Below are 15,163 nucleotides of genomic sequence, written 5' to 3' on the forward strand. Positions count from 1 at the left end.
GAGCGCGTGGGGAGCTCGGGCCCTTTGTGCGACGAGGAGTAGTGAGTAGTGAGAGTGAAGATATCCGTTTGTTGTTGTCAAGACGTGCGTTTGTCGCGCCGCTCTCTGTCGACTGGGGGACGCGAAGAGGCCGATAGCGCGCGTGGGAGCTATCCTATTTCACCTTCCCTAAACATCTTTAAATCTCAGCCAACATATAGAGAATATCTGTTTGTTGTCAAGACGTGCGTTTGTCGCCCCGTGTATCGGCGGAGAGGTTGATAACGCACCTCCAAATCCAATAGACCGAGATAAGAAGAGAACGATTGCGGTATGCGATAGCCATCTCATCTCACCTTCACTGAACATCCTTTCAATGCCTTGTGCTCACATCACCATGACAACACATTTCCGAAATGAAGAACAATAAAGACAGAAAACACCATTCATGATATCCTACAATGTATGCACTTCGACGATGACGGAGAAAGTAAAGAGCATTCGCGCCTCGAAACCACACCCAGTTACATCCATCCCGTCCCCAGTACAAGTTTTCGCCGAGCAATGCTTATTCTACATGAAATGCGCAGCAAAGACATACACGAACGGATATTAGAGATACCCAAAGACGATTTCCGAAGAACTCCCTTGCTTTTTTCTGTATCATCATGAACCAAAAAGACTGAGAAAACGATACCAAGAAAACCCTGAGCGTTCGTCACCCTTCCTAGCCCACCATGCTCATCTCGGTTTTCCCCGTCCCACGTACGGTTTATCGTTGACCCGTTGTTTTGCCAGCCAGCCCAATGAGTCGTGATCCCGCAAGCGGTTGAGAAATCACCGAGTGATGCGTATAGAAAAGGTATTACACTGAGAAGGAAAAGAGATGACGGCCGTGTGGTTGATCTCAAGGAAGATACACTAACCGTCGGACTACGCTGGGCGTATGAAGAACGGCGGAAGGTTGTTGGTGCCTTGGAGGTACACTCGTGCTGAAAACGTCGAGATCTTGCCACCAGCTGCCTAAGCTAGCGGTCGTGGGCTCGACTGTGCATGCGTGAAGAGTGCATTGAGAAGTCGCTCAACCTTCAAAAGAAGACGAGTCAGTATGATTGGACAGAAGAGTAATAAGAAGATTACGTACTTCAGGAGCCGCTTTGACAAACGGCAAGTCCCAGAATGTGTATGTTGGATTCTTAAGGATTTCCAACAACGTGATGATGAGTCCCCATGGGTGAGGACGATGGACCAGCAGGCGCTCCAACAACACTCGGGTGATCGTCTCTTGGATCTCCAATGCCAACGAATCGTCGTTCGGGGGTCCGAAAAGGTGTAGCAGCGTATAGCTGTAGAAGTGAGTATGCGTGTTCGGGAAGCGGAGCTGGTTCGCGATGGCGCTAATGAAGTGGAACCTGGCTTCGGGGTGGAAGTCCTTGACGAGCCTCTCGATGACCTTGGTGGCTGGGCTCTCCGCGTCAAAGATCGGTACGCTGGCTGGGCCGGTACCTAGAGACGAGATTCCGATGTATAGAGTGATCGCATGTATCAACGTTGGGTTTGCGGTCGTTGAAACGAGCTCAAAAGCTGGCGACTGAGCCTCTGCGTAGTAAACAGCTTGACACACTTTATCGACGTCCTGGTTCTTTAGGTCCGAGCCCTTGAGGAGGTTGTCTATAGCACCCTTGATCCCCGCATCGGAGAGTACCTGCGCGATGTCGGCACGGATGACTGGTGCTTGAAGGTCGTGCTCAAGTCGGTCGGCCTTGAGCCCAGCCGTAAATGGGTCTGGCATCTCAAGGATCGTGGAAGGATAGGCGCTGACGATGAGATTGCGCAGTTGCGTGCAGTGCATAGGGATGCTGTTGCAGAATCGGAAGTGATTCTCGACTAGGAACTCGGGGAAATCATGGTGGATTACCAGTAGAACCCGCAAAACACCGCGGTAGAACTGTTCAGCCATGACAGTCTCTCCAGTTGGCTTAATGAGCTTTCCGGTGAAGATCAAGAGTGTTTCCACAAGCTGAGCGTAGACGTCCCATCGCTTGTCTCCTTGGCCCTCTTCCAGCATGGCAGGCACGAAGATGCGATGAGCAACTAGTGCCAGCCAAGAAAACGTGAATCGTTGGATGTGCGAGGGTTGGATGACCAATAGAGCCCTAGCGACTGCAAGGAAGACATCGGCCTTCTGGTCTGCTAAGGCCTCTTCCTTTACCGCATCGTTCAGATGGAAAAGGATGGCAGAGAACAGGCGGAAGAAAACCTTCTGGTTGAAGGCATCGCCTCGTGTGCTGTGGTGGTTGCAGAGAACGAGCACTACCACGACGAGTATCTGATCCAGGTACCTAGCCTTGCTTTCTTTGACAGCTCCGTCTTGCTCGCCCTGGTAGACGACGAGATCGACGACTAGCCGGCCAAGCGCATCGATCTTGACTGTCGCAATGTCTTCGTTACCGTTACCGTACGGCACTGAGTGTTCCTGCTCGTATGCAGTCACTGAAGAGTCAATGCAGGTGCGGATGAAAGCAACTGAGGACTCCTGAGTCTCCATCACTTTCTGTTGATGGAGCTGGTAGATGAAAGCGCCGACTGTCTTCTTCGGCATGGGTTCCATCTGGAGATGTACCCACTCATCGAACACATACTCAAGCTGATCCTTGTGCCCAGAGGGCGGCGGTGTAAGCATTGACTCGTTGGAGGATGCCTGCAGATTGGCGATGACGCGTTTTCCAAGCTCAAAGGATGGGTCTTCTGCTAGCCAAGTAGTAAGAGCGTCGATTGACATGGCGAAGTCGGCACGGAACGCACTCGGGTGGTCGTTGAGTAGGAGTTCCTCCATCAAACTGGACAACATCTCTACTGCGGCGACACGTCGTTCTTGAATGGCTTTGGCGATAGTCGTGTTAAGACGGTGCATGTCCATCAGACTGACCTCCATGAGAGCGATCATGACCGTGGACTTGAAAATCCTGTCATCATCGTGCAGTGTCGCCAACCACATGAGTACTTGCCGCGAGGTCTGGACAGACAATTGGCAGAGATGGCTCAGTAGATGCGCCATAACTTCGACCTCCAAACGACTCAAAGAGTCGGAGAAGAGGTGGTTCGTGACCTGGCCTGCAATGCGGAAAGCCCACGTCTCTTTGTTGGGCCCCGCATACTCAACGCTTGTGATGAGCTGATCGAAGACTTGGTGAACAGTGCTGTTACCAGGCTGAAGTTCGCTGATGCGTTCCTCTGGTGCCTCCTTGATGACGCGAGTGAGCTCAAGGAGTAGATCCTCAACACCTCGCTGGCCGCGCTCTAGACCCGGAGCTTCCATATAGCCATTGGGTTGTTGTTGCGCCAAGGGTGCATGGGGTGTCTGAAGACTCTGTAGGCGGGGTTGCTGTGTTGGTTGACGTGGCTCTGCCGGCGCAGCACCCGGAGTTGGGAGGTTCGGTACCGCCGCGAATTGATCTTGGAGAACGTCTGGGAGCTGACGCCCACCGTCTTGCGAGGCGTTGTTGACGTGACTAGCACCACGTGACTGTCTACCGAACTCCTCGTAGATGGCCAATTGTTCGCGGTTTAGACCACCAGGCATCTGTTTGTACGGTTCGGGGATGTAGAATGCCCATGGGCTGATGTTCGCATCCTTGAAAGGCTCATTTGGACGAGAGCTGCGGAACATGCGACGGACGCGGACGGCATCCTCAATCTGCATGTCAATCTCTGCGAGAGACGACATCTCAGCAGCCTGCTCGACCGTGTTGCAGACTAGATCAAGGTTGTCGTTGACAAACATGAGGATGTGTCCCTCTGGAAGAGCTTGATCGGGGAGGTCTCGAGCGGTGACGCGGATGTTGTTCTGGATGCTCATGCGTAATGGCTCTTTGCAGGTAACAAGAGCCAAAGCACCGGAGAGAGCCTTTACAACAGTGTGTGCCGCGTTGCGGAGCTTCTCCTCATCTGGTTCCATGGCAAAGTCTTTGTTGATCAACTGCGATGTGGAGATGGCGGCAATAGTAACGGAGCGCTCTACTACAGGTGCAATGATCTCCTGGATAGCTTGATTGACAGCAGTGAGGAAGATCTTCTTCAGTGCCGCTGGAGGGACCGCACTGTTTCCAGAAGGTGGGTATTGGAGCTGGTTCGTGAAGTCGGGCAGAGCCGCGGTGATGGCCGCTGACGAGAAGCGCTCGTTGGGACCTCGGGTGCCACGGTTCAGGCTCATAATGGAAAGATCGCCAAACGCTTCCATTCCGTCAGTAACCATGGATCCCAGGAATTCCTCATCCGCGGGTGGTCGACCTCGGATACTGTTTGTAGGATCAATGTTCTTGTGATCAAGTTCCAAGCCTTTGCAGAGAACTTCGATTTCGAATTTCTGGTTAAGTTTCAGATCGGCGAAGTGGTAGAGTTCCATGAGAACTCCCAGCATTTCCATAAGCCAAGGATTGGGGGGCTTGAAGATTGTAGACTTTTGGGCCTGTACAAGTACCTTGCAGGTAAAGGGAATCACAAGCAGAAGACGATCGGTGTCGTAGCCCTCATGCAACAGATCCTTGAACGAAATGTTACGGAACTTGATCGGCTGGTCGCGGGCGATTGTCAATGAGCCAAGCCAAGAGCCTAAATTCTTGAGATGGCCACGCTCTGTGGAGCCCAGCGTGGAGTCGGTATTGAGCATGCGAATGACGCTTGAGTACGTCTCACGGAGTACCTCGGCCCAGAGGGTCTTGTCGTTGAAGAGATCTAGCATATCGAGGTACAGCTGCTGGAAGTTGGGTTGCATCTTGGCACGCTCCTCGACGAGATAGTTTGCGAACCATTGGTGATGCCTTTCTTCGACGGCTTCAGTGAGGTCGTTGATCTTATCGCGCAGATTACGCTCGGAAACGTTGTTCAATACGAACAAAACCTTGTCCTGCACGTCCTCATCTGGGTCCTCGTAGAGCTCAGGGCGGAGAGGGGGGTCGACGTAGAGGCAGGAGAACTTGGGTACAGCCGGCTCCTGGTGCAGAGCTTCATCGATACCGTTACCGTTCGTCATGCCTACGCCGTTGTGACCGTCACCGTTCACTTCACCGAGCTGCTGACCTACGACTTCTTCAGCTTTAATAAAAATCTCAGTTCCTTGAAGCCCAGGGACAATGAGAAGCTGATCGCAGTAATTGGGCCACTCAGAAAGTCGATTCGAGAAATGGATCAGAGCTTGGAGACCAAACTTGTACATACTGTCTTCGGGTCTGTATTCCTGAACAGCTTCTAGAACCATAGCCAATCCAACCTGAAGTGCAATTCGGGACAAGAGGTTGAAGTTGATGATACCCCCGAAAAGCACAGCAGTCGTGGCTAAGGCCTCTAGAGGATATTCCCCGAAGCAGTTGTACTCGTCGAAAAGGCCATGAATCATGCACGCGAACAGTTCCTGGTCTGCGGGGTCGCGCGATTCTTTGTACTTCTTGAGTGCTGAGATGATGTCTCTGACGTCGCTATCGCCGCTGTACATGTTCTTGAAATGCTCCTGCATCTTCTTGTCGGCATCGTCTGGAAGCGAGTTTCCATTCTGCCCGTTGGCATCGATGATGTCATCCACGCCTTCGCCATAGTTGATTAATCGCGGGTACGCCTGGATGCAGTTCCTTTGGAGGGGCAGCAGCTCGGGCTCGGGTAGACCACAGTCTGAGAGGAATCCAAGCAAAGGGTATACTGTCTTCACTGCGAGTGGCAGATTGAGAGGTAGATGGTCGTCTCGTGCTCGTTGCATCTCTTCCGCAGCCCGCGCACTCAGAAAGTTAGTCAGGATGCGACGGAACAATGGTCCTGCCTGGTCGAAAGTCTGCTCCAGCCAGGGCTGGAGGTCAAACTTGCCGCGCGCATGAGCTTGTGCAGCCAGGTCCAAGCTGATGTCAGTATTACTGCGAATCAGTTGCTCTAACCAGTTGTTCGTTTCGGCGTGCTCCAGCACCAGGGTAAGGGTCATCGAATCGGCGTTGTATGCGTCAACAAAGCGATCTGTAAGCCATTGGAAATCCTGCTTCCAAAGACCATAGAGGACGAAATTGTATATAGGCAGCTTCTTCTGGAAGTAAGGATCAAACAGCTGTTTCAGTGCTTGTTCCTGCAAGGCACCCCAGGGTTTCGGTACTGCCGCTGCCGCTACCAGGAACTCCGCTGTGTGTGGATTAATCACCAAGTCGGGTATGCCCATGAGCTGTGCGGTGTGATATGTCTCGGACGTCTGGAAGATCATGTTGAATAACGCGGCGGTCGCGTCAAGCGAAACGAAGGGATGCTTGACGGCTTCTTCTGCGAATGACTTGGCGTCGTCGGAGGCGTTCTCGAATGTCTTCATCGAGTACGAAGTGCGCAACCTGGGAATCTGGGTCACGTCCAGCTCTTGCCGTGTAGAAGACAGGAAAGCGACTACAAAGTACAGCTGCGTCAAGTCGTGTTGCCATTGTCCTCCCCATAGTGCCTGTATGTCGAACTTCTCGTTGTCCTGGGCGACGGGGAGCAGCGCGTTGTAGATGGCCAAAAACTGGTGGCGCTCGATGCGTAGGTGATCGCGGTCGAATGCCAAAACAACGTCCTGCCAGTCTATTCTCTGTCCGGTCCTGTGTTCGCGCAGTGCGGCTACGAAGTTTTTGGCATTGTATCCGGTGGAGAGGGCGAGGTAAAGGAGCACTGCCGCGACTTGCTGGTAGCTAATGTCGCGCGTCTCGGCCGACGCGAGCACCTCTTTGCATGCTTCCACCGTAGCTGTGCCTTGCGGACCTGCCTGTCGTACAAGCTTGACCAGCGGGTTTCGCGAGCCATCCGTAAGCTCGACGAGTATCAGTTTCGATTCGACGATGCCGGGGATCTGTTGGTGTGTCTGCTGGTATCGCATCTGGACGGCGTACGCGAGGCTCATCTTCTTCTCTTCGTCCCACCCTTGTGGCGGGTCTTGCAGTAGGCGTTCAACGAGGGCGGCGAGGTATTCGTGGCTCATGTCCTCTGGCTGGGTGGGCTGCGCAATGGCCATTAGCAGGTCGTCGCCGACGGTGGAGAGGACGGCATCGGCTAATGAGAGTTAGCGTGAGAGTCAATTGGGAGGTGAGAGAGCCCACCTTTGCTCCGGAGATCTGTCTTCCTGCAAGCGAGAGCTAGCATCGTCTTTGCGACCGAGTCGAGCTTGAAGTGGGCTATGAAGGCGGACAGGTCGAAGTCGCGGAACAGGTCGCCCTCGCTGGAGCTTATTGACTCTGCAATCTTGTCTGCCTGCTCGGGCTCCTTCCGTATCTTGTGCACCTCGGTGAGGAGGATCTGGTAGCTGCCGTTGGGGTCGGCGTTGCGGGCGCCGGTGCCGAAGATGGTGGCTGCATTGTTCTGCAGCACGCGGCGGAAGTATTTCGAGAAGACCTCCATGCCGTTAGAGTCGACCAGCTGGCGGCGCGTCAGTAAAGTACCAATGGGGGAGGGGCGATGGGACAACGAACCTTCCTGATCTGCTCGGTTTGCGTGTCCCACTTGGCGCGGTCTTTGTCGTCCTTTACGGGGCCAAACTGACTGAGCAGCAGGAATATCTGGGCGATGACAATGCGGGAGAGGTTCTGCGAGGACGCGCCGGACGGGTTGCTGGCGGTGCTGGGGGAGCCCGTGGTGCTCGAGGTGGAGAGCGAGGGCGAGGCGCGGACAAGCTTGGAGGCTCCTCCGCCGCTACTTGACTGTGCACCGGCGCCGTTGGTAGCGGCTGCGGCGGAGGAAGCCAGGTGCTGTGCAGCGTGGGGCGCTATGGTCCTGGGTCCTCTCGAGGACAGCAGCTGGCTGGCGGGGAGCTGCTGTCCTGCGGCGGGCGGGAAGGGCGACGAAGTTATCGAGGCGGCCGACGACTTGCGGCTGCGGACCAGGCGCTGCGAGACGGACGATGGCGGCAGCGAGGGGAAGTTGGAGGCGGCGGGCGACTGGCTGGGCCGCGAGCTGCTGGGCGAGGGCGTGCTGGAGTTGCGCTGATCGTGGGCAATTGCGGTCGAGATGGGCGAGGGACGTGTGCTTTGGTTTGGTCTCGGGCCCCAGGGGTGTTGCTGGCTCATCGAAAGCGTCTTTCCATGAGTAGCGCGTGGCAGGCGGGGGAGGGGTGGTGGTGATGGCGTGGGCGTGGTGATAGACTGGATGATGTTCACGCTCGCCCGTGTAGGAAAGCGATGTTCTTGGCAGAGTTTAGTAGACCTGACACGTTTGACAGAGCAACAACACCACGAAGTCTTGGAAGGGCATGTGTATGCATTGACTAAGATTCCGTTCTCTATTCGTGACTGGCACTCATTTTCCATAATACCACTATTGCGCTCATTCTGACGATGAAGCTGTTCGTGAGGCTCCAGGGCTACCTGCTGCTGATACCCCACACTCCGCCTAACGACATGACTGTATCCATCCTGTCCAATTCCCATGCCACATTCCTCCCTCATCGGCGAGGGTACCCTGACTTGGACGTATTTTATCACATGACTTGGAGATTGTCAATGGTTCCTCCAAGGTTGTCATTGATGCAGTCTGGGCATCCTCAGCGAACTGCAGCTGCACGACTTCCAGCCCACAACAGTGTAGACGACAGGCACGATGCATACTCTGCATGCAGCACACAACAGCTTAACACAACTGAGCATGCACTCTGCTAAAGTATGTTTCTCGGAGACATTGAGCTCATGCCCGACGCAGCCCCTTGCGCCGGCTTGCTTGTTTGCAGTATGACGATGATTCTAACACGGCCACGCGATGCATTGGTCCGCGCGAACACATCAAGAAACGCAGCACAAGAAAAGAATATTCCCAATAACAAGCCAAACTATCAATAGGGGTGATAGGCTGACCTGCACGCGGTGGTTCGTCATAGTGCTGGGGTTAGCGCTCCTAGGTACCCCTCGGCGCTCGCGTCGCCTAGGTGATGTTGCTGGCCGTCAACACAGCTGTACACCGCCAGCACATCCTGGTTTACCGTCAACACCTGGCTCAGTCGCTCGACTGCATATCCAATATCCCCATATTCTTCCCCCACCCACATGCGAGCATTCGCTTTCTCGCTCACTCTGCCCGCCCCCTCAATTTCCCCTCGCTGAAGCAGTAAACACACGCGCCATGGGTGGTGCAGCGACGGAGCCGCCTTCGGTCTCCCTATCGTGTACGTGAATTGCCTACTGCCTCTACTCCACCCATACTGACGATTGCAGTCGCCAACAATTTCTGGGGCAAAGATGACGCCGGCGTCGGTCCCATGCTCGACCGCATGCATGCGGCCAAGGTCACCAACGACGAACTCAAGAACTTCTACGCAGCCCGCTCGGCAATTGAAGAGGAATACTCGCGGAAACTCCTAAATCTTTCGCGCAAGCCCCTGGGATCCTGCGAAACCGGCACCCTACGACTGTCGTGCGATGTCATCCGAGCCGAGGTCGAATCCATGGGCAAGGCGCACCAGAGCATAGCACAGCAGATGAAGACGGAGCTAGAAGAGCCACTAGCCGCTTTCGCTGGTGGAATGAAGGAGCGCAGGAAGATTGTACAGAACGGCATTGAGAAGCTGCTCAAGCTGAAGATGCAGCAGACATCGACTGTCAACAAGGCACGCGATCGGTACGAGCAGGACTGTCTCAAGATCAAGGGTTTCCTAGCGCAGGCGCACATGGTCATGGGACACGAGGAGCGAAAGAACAAGGCAAAGCTGGAGAAGACACAGATCAATCTGGCGACAACCAGCAGCGAATACGAAGCTGCGGTCAAGGTGCTCGAGGAGACCACCGGCAGATGGAACAGGGACTGGAAAGCCGCCTGCGACAAGTTCCAGGATCTCGAAGAGGAGCGCATCGATTACACAAAGAGCAGTCTCTGGAACTTCGCCAACATCGCCTCCACAGTATGCGTCAGCGACGATGCCGGATGCGAGAAGATGCGCCTGTCCCTCGAGGATTGCGACGTAGAGAAGGACATCAGCGGCTTCATCAAGGAGTCCGGCACGGGCCAGGAGATCCCCGACCCTCCCAAGTTCATCAACTTCTGCAGAGGAGACGCCGAGACCTCATCGCAGGTTGACGAGGACGAGAACTACTCAGTCGCCCAGTTTGCTAGGACCTTGAACCCATCCTACCGCGCTTCATCACCAGCGCCATCTACATTCTCCTCGCATCACGATCCAAACAACCCACTAGTACGAGAGCTAGGTCTCCCACAGGAAACACGCCCGATTGCTCCTGACGATCTACTACCACGACAGTCCTTGGACCGTCCACCACAGCGTCAGTCTATAGATATGCCTCGACAATCTGTAGAATCATTCAGACAGCCAGTAGAACCACCGCCTCCGCTCATGGATGAACCCCGCAGGCGTGGAGAGTCTCCCCACCAACAGGCAGAATCTCCCCGACAGTACGCACAATCGACCCGGTCGCGTGCCCAATCCCGATCAAATGGGGATTACCAGCATCAGCAGGTCGAGCCGCTGAGGCAGCGCGCAGAACAGCCCCAACCGCACGTGCAGCCTTTGAGACAACATACAGACCCACCAAGACAGCAGCAGCAGCACATCGAGCCTCTGAGACAACAACACCACATTGAACCTCTGCGACAACATGTGGAACCACCAAGGCAACCAGAGCCACAGCAAGCCCCTCCATCCCCACAAGTTGCACGCGCAGTACAGCCAGATCCTCGATTGGTTCAGGCACAGCAACAAGCTCGTCAACAATACCAGCAAAGTCAGGTACCACACAATGACTATCCTTCGGATGGAATGACACAGTTCTGCCGCATCGATGCACCGTCTGACCGCAGCTCGATCCCAAGTCCCGCTCGACCTGCCAGTAGGGATTCACAGAGCGATTACTCCAACCCCACGTCTTTCTCCAGCATTGAGCCTCCAAGTGGTTCAGCTTCTCCTGGCAAGCCGATGCCACAATCACCGTTACCTGAACCCAGTCCGATCGAAGAGGGCTCTGTGGCAAAGAAGAGAGGCTTCTTTAACAGCCCCTTCGCACGGAGAAAGAGCAAGCACGAAGTCGAGACCCCAGCAGCTCTTACTCCTGCCAATCGCAACCGGAACACATGGGCACCTCCCGCTCGCAGGAACACGGAGGAGAACACCAGCCCAACCAAGAGCTTTGCTACTAGAGCCGCTCCTCGCAATGCTATACAGAGCCGCGCTCCCTCGCCCAGCCCTGAACCAGCGGATCCTCGTGCCAACTTCCAGCTCAACGTTGGCAACAACGTTTTCGACGTGGCCTCGCCGGACAAGAAGAAGCAACAAGAGCAGGAAGAGTCGCAAGAGGATCTTGATCCAATTGCGCAGGCCCTTGAGGAGCTGAGAGGTGTCACTAAGCAAACGTCTGTTCGTCAGCAGCCAGATGATCGCAAGCAGGCTTCTTCTCGCCAGACTGCCGATCGTTACCATGGTCTCGCAACGCCTGCTCCGGGTACACCTGCTGTCGGGTCGAAGTTGGCAGGTGGTGCACCTACTCCCCTTTCTAACGTCGACCTGAGCGCTGCAAAGCGAGGCACACCTCCACCAACATACGAGCAGCCAAAACGCGAACAACCGCCTCCCCAGCCTCGTGAGCAGCCGCGCGAACAACCACCCATGTCTCACCTGGGTGCTCCTAAGCCAGCGCATACTTCGCGCGCTATGCAGAAGACGACTCAGATGTATGTCAATCAGAAGGTGAGCATGTTCAACGGAAGTCAGGCGTCTCGATCCTCCAGTCGCAGCCCTACAAAGCAAGAGCCCCCACGTGTTGCATCTCCAGCGCAACCACCTCGAGCTATCAGTCCTCGACCAACCCTCAATACGTCTCAGAACTCATACCGCTCATCTGGAGGGCAATCACAGCCATCATCGCCTTCGACATACCAACCTGCGCAACGACAGCAACCACCAGCATCGCAGCCTGCACCAAGAGCGCAACCCGCTCCACGTCAACAACCTGTAGCTCAGCCTGCGCAACGGCCGCAACCTGCGCAACAACCAACGCCACGACCGGCATCGAGGCTACAGCAACAGCAACAACAACAACAACAGCAGCAGCAGCAGCAGCAGCAGCAGCAAAGGCCTCAACAACAAGCCCCTCCCGCAAATTCATTCAGCCGGACCGCATCGCCCAACCCATATGCGGCATCAAATGCTGGGGGCAGGCCTAGAGCACAGACAGCTACTGCCGCTGCACAAGCATACGGTACACCTGTAGGACGTAACTCGTACTCCTCGAACCGTGGCCCATCTCCCAGTGTCAACCCCACCCCACGAACTGCCTCCCCTCTTCCCCCACAACAGCCCCCTCAACCAGCCTACGCGCAATCGCAATCGCGCCCAGCATCTCGAGCAGCACCCGTGTCGCGAGCCGCAAGCCCCAACCCACAATTCCGCCAATCCCAAGAACGACCCAGCAGTTCCCACAGCGGCATGGCTCTCGCACTCTCCACCGCAGGCAGCGAGCGTGGCGACGGCAGCGTCTACGGCGGAAGCCAGTACGGAGGCAGCGTACGTGGTAGGCCCGGTACTGCTTCTTCCGCCCGGCCCACGACAGCCAGTTCAGCTCGCCCAGGCACCGCTAGTACCGCCCGCCCGCAAAGCTCCTACATGGGCGGCGGCAGCGCAGGAAGCGAATTTGGCTTCAGCGGCGGGTCTGGCGCTGGTTCCGTGAGAGCGGAGTCCAGAGCTAGAAGTAAGAGTTTGGCTGAACCGAAGAATTATAATAGCCAGGGTAGGGTCATTTTGAACTACTGTAAGTTTTACCTTTGATTTTGATGATGAAGGACGTCGGCTAACGATCACGACAGCACGTGCAATGTACTCGTATGCAGCGCAGATTCCAGAGGAACTGGGCTTCCAGAAGGGCGATATCTTGGCTGTGCTTAGGTTGCAGGATGATGGGTGGTGGGAGGCTGAGCCTGTGGGCAATACGGGTCGACCTGGTCTTGTGCCGTCGAACTACTTGCAGCCTTGCTAAGTCATGCGACTTTCTGGATTGACGAGGTTTGAGAAGGATGGGAGGAATGCTCTTGATGGTTTCGACCAACGTCTGTTTTGGTTTTGATCTAGCGATTTTGCTTGCACATACCCTCGTTCTATCGTTTGGCGTTCGCTTTGTTTGTTTTGAACGATCGAACAAAGGGGACGTGCGATGATATGGACGGAAATGAGATGGGATGAGATGGAACGGAATGGTATAGGCTTAGATAGCCAAACGTACATAGCACTCGACCGTACAACGAACAAAATGGAAACTTGTACATGCCACTCTTGACACACACTTCCATTTGCTTCAAGAAAAAGTATGAGCTACGGCAAGCGTCCCTTCCCGTCTACACACTCACGCCTTCGGAAGTCCCAGCCAAGTCACCAAAAAGAGCAAAAAAGAAGCAGAATACATACAACAGCGGGGATTCGCTAGTGGTCACCCACCTAACTACTAATCCGCCGGTATCATGCTTGTATATGGCTGAGCGGACGGGAAGCCTAATTTTCATGATCCTATGGTCGTATGTATCATCCACATCTGTCTGCAACAAGATGACCTCGATCGTCGCGATCTGAAGCCTTTGACCTGATGCTCAGTACGTGGCTGTGAAATGATGTAGTTCATGCTTCCCTTTGTCGGAATTATCTCAAGATGATAGCTGGCCGTATAAAACTGAAGTTTGGATGCTTTGCTGTGTAAAAATGGGAGTTTGGGTATCTACTCAGTTGAACGCCTGTCATGCTCTTTTTCGCTCGTTTGCTCGCTGCAATATGCCATCCACCGAAATGCCGTATCTCATGCCCTCCAGATTGAACGCCCAGATTCCCAAATATTTCTCCCTGCTCAGTAGTTTTCTTCTACTCATAAGTATTCTCATACGGATCCGCATCATCAATATCCTCATCCTCGCCATTATCAAAGTACTGCTCGGCATTATAATCATCGTCGCTCTCCTCCGAATCCGTACTGGCGGCGCTCCAATTATCCTCCTCATCAACCGCATCAGGCTTCTCCTCGTCGATCTCGTCGTCTTCGGCTTCGGCTTCGTCGTCGTCTTCTTCGGCGCGCGCTTCGGCTTCGTTGGTGCGCTCTTGTTCGGATTTTATCAAGCGCTCGATTTGGGAGACGCTGCTTACTTTTGTTACGGCGAGGGTGCGGCGGGCGGGCTTTTTGGTGTTGGAGGTGGAGGTGGTGGTGCCGGTGAGGGTTGTGCGGAGTTCGGTGGGGAAAAGGTCGATGACTGTGGGGGTGTTAGTTATATTGACTGTTTTATGAAGGCTCATGGAGACTTACCATATGGTCGCGCGTCTAGTTTTGGGAGGCGCCGGCGCACTTTTAGGTATTTCGCGGAGTAGGTCTGGTTGCCGGTGAAGGGGTCGAAGAGCGAGGCTTCGGTGGGGGCGGGCTCGTTGGCCTTGCGCTTCAGGCCGTTTTTCATGCCGTCATTGAGGATCGTGTAGAAGGGGCCTTCGTGGATGCGGTCCCGGACTGCGAGGTGGTGCTTTACCATAGCTAGCTCATCGTCGGTTGGTGGAGGCGCTTGGGGAGGTGGTGCTTCCTGCGTATGGCTTAGTGGGTTGATCAAAGATGCACTCTTCAGTATCGTGCTGGTGGGCTGCTGCGACTGCGACTGCGACTGCGACTGGGATTGGCGAAGCATGGTGGTTGCGACAACATTATATAGACATGCGCAGTGCTACAAGACATGCGCGATGCCATAGAAAACATGCGCAGAGCAGTCGCGGTACGGCAGATGGATATGCGACGGAGAAAGGGAGATGCTCACTGGAAAGCGCTCGGCAGGGCCCTTCTGAATGTCGAGGCCAGTAAGATCCCAGTTGAGCTCCGTTCCCGCAATCGTCACGGTTCCTCGCGCGGGATTGAAGGCACCTCCGCGCGAACCTCCGCGCCCACCACCTCGTCCTCCTCTTGCTGGCGGCATGTCAAGTTTCTTGTATTATACGAGTCGCGGTGTCTACTATGATTTTCTTTTGACGGCAGGTCGAATAGGCGTCGTCGAGGGAGACTTTGAGGAGAGTTGTGGAGTCAGAAATTATTTCGGTGCAGTTGCGACCGGCTTGCTAGGCTGAGCTCGAGGGTGGGGTCCCAATAGCGAACTTGCACCCGCAGCCCCGCCACCTCTACACTAAACCCCGGTATTCAAGTGCACGACAATAGGGACGTTCGAAGCGATACCAAGTCATCTACAGTCT

The 15,163-nt window shown here is 54.8% G+C and overlaps 3 protein-coding genes across 3 annotated transcripts; 1 reads left to right on the forward strand and 2 right to left on the reverse strand.

Moving 5' to 3' along the window:
• Nucleotides 1-1,060: 1,060 nt before the first annotated feature.
• On the reverse strand, nt 1,061-8,036 carry J4E85_006404 (uncharacterized protein; the record flags this gene model as incomplete). The annotated part of the gene is made up of 3 exons (XM_051470643.1): nt 1,061-7,026; nt 7,074-7,389; nt 7,443-8,036. The coding sequence occupies 3 exons, from the start codon at nt 8,034-8,036 to the stop codon at nt 1,061-1,063; spliced, it is 6,876 nt and encodes a 2,291-aa protein (XP_051326131.1).
• Nucleotides 8,037-9,081: 1,045 nt separating this feature from the next.
• On the forward strand, nt 9,082-12,938 carry J4E85_006405 (uncharacterized protein; the record flags this gene model as incomplete). Its single annotated transcript, XM_051470644.1, has 6 exons — nt 9,082-9,124; nt 9,174-10,147; nt 10,290-10,365; nt 10,497-11,653; nt 11,789-12,628; nt 12,798-12,938. 6 exons carry the CDS (start codon nt 9,082-9,084, stop codon nt 12,936-12,938), a joined length of 3,231 nt encoding a protein of 1,076 aa, XP_051326132.1.
• An 869-nt stretch (nt 12,939-13,807) lies between these two features.
• J4E85_006406 (uncharacterized protein) lies at nt 13,808-14,892 on the reverse strand (the record flags this gene model as incomplete). The annotated part of the gene is made up of 3 exons (XM_051470645.1): nt 13,808-14,190; nt 14,244-14,508; nt 14,737-14,892. The coding sequence occupies 3 exons, from the start codon at nt 14,890-14,892 to the stop codon at nt 13,808-13,810; spliced, it is 804 nt and encodes a 267-aa protein (XP_051326133.1).
• Between the last annotated feature and the right edge of the window lie 271 nt (nt 14,893-15,163).

This window comes from Alternaria conjuncta (assembly GCF_024043145.1).
Source record: "Alternaria conjuncta strain BMP 0040 chromosome Unknown scaffold_8, whole genome shotgun sequence".
Taxonomy (NCBI): Eukaryota; Fungi; Ascomycota; class Dothideomycetes; order Pleosporales; family Pleosporaceae; genus Alternaria; species Alternaria conjuncta.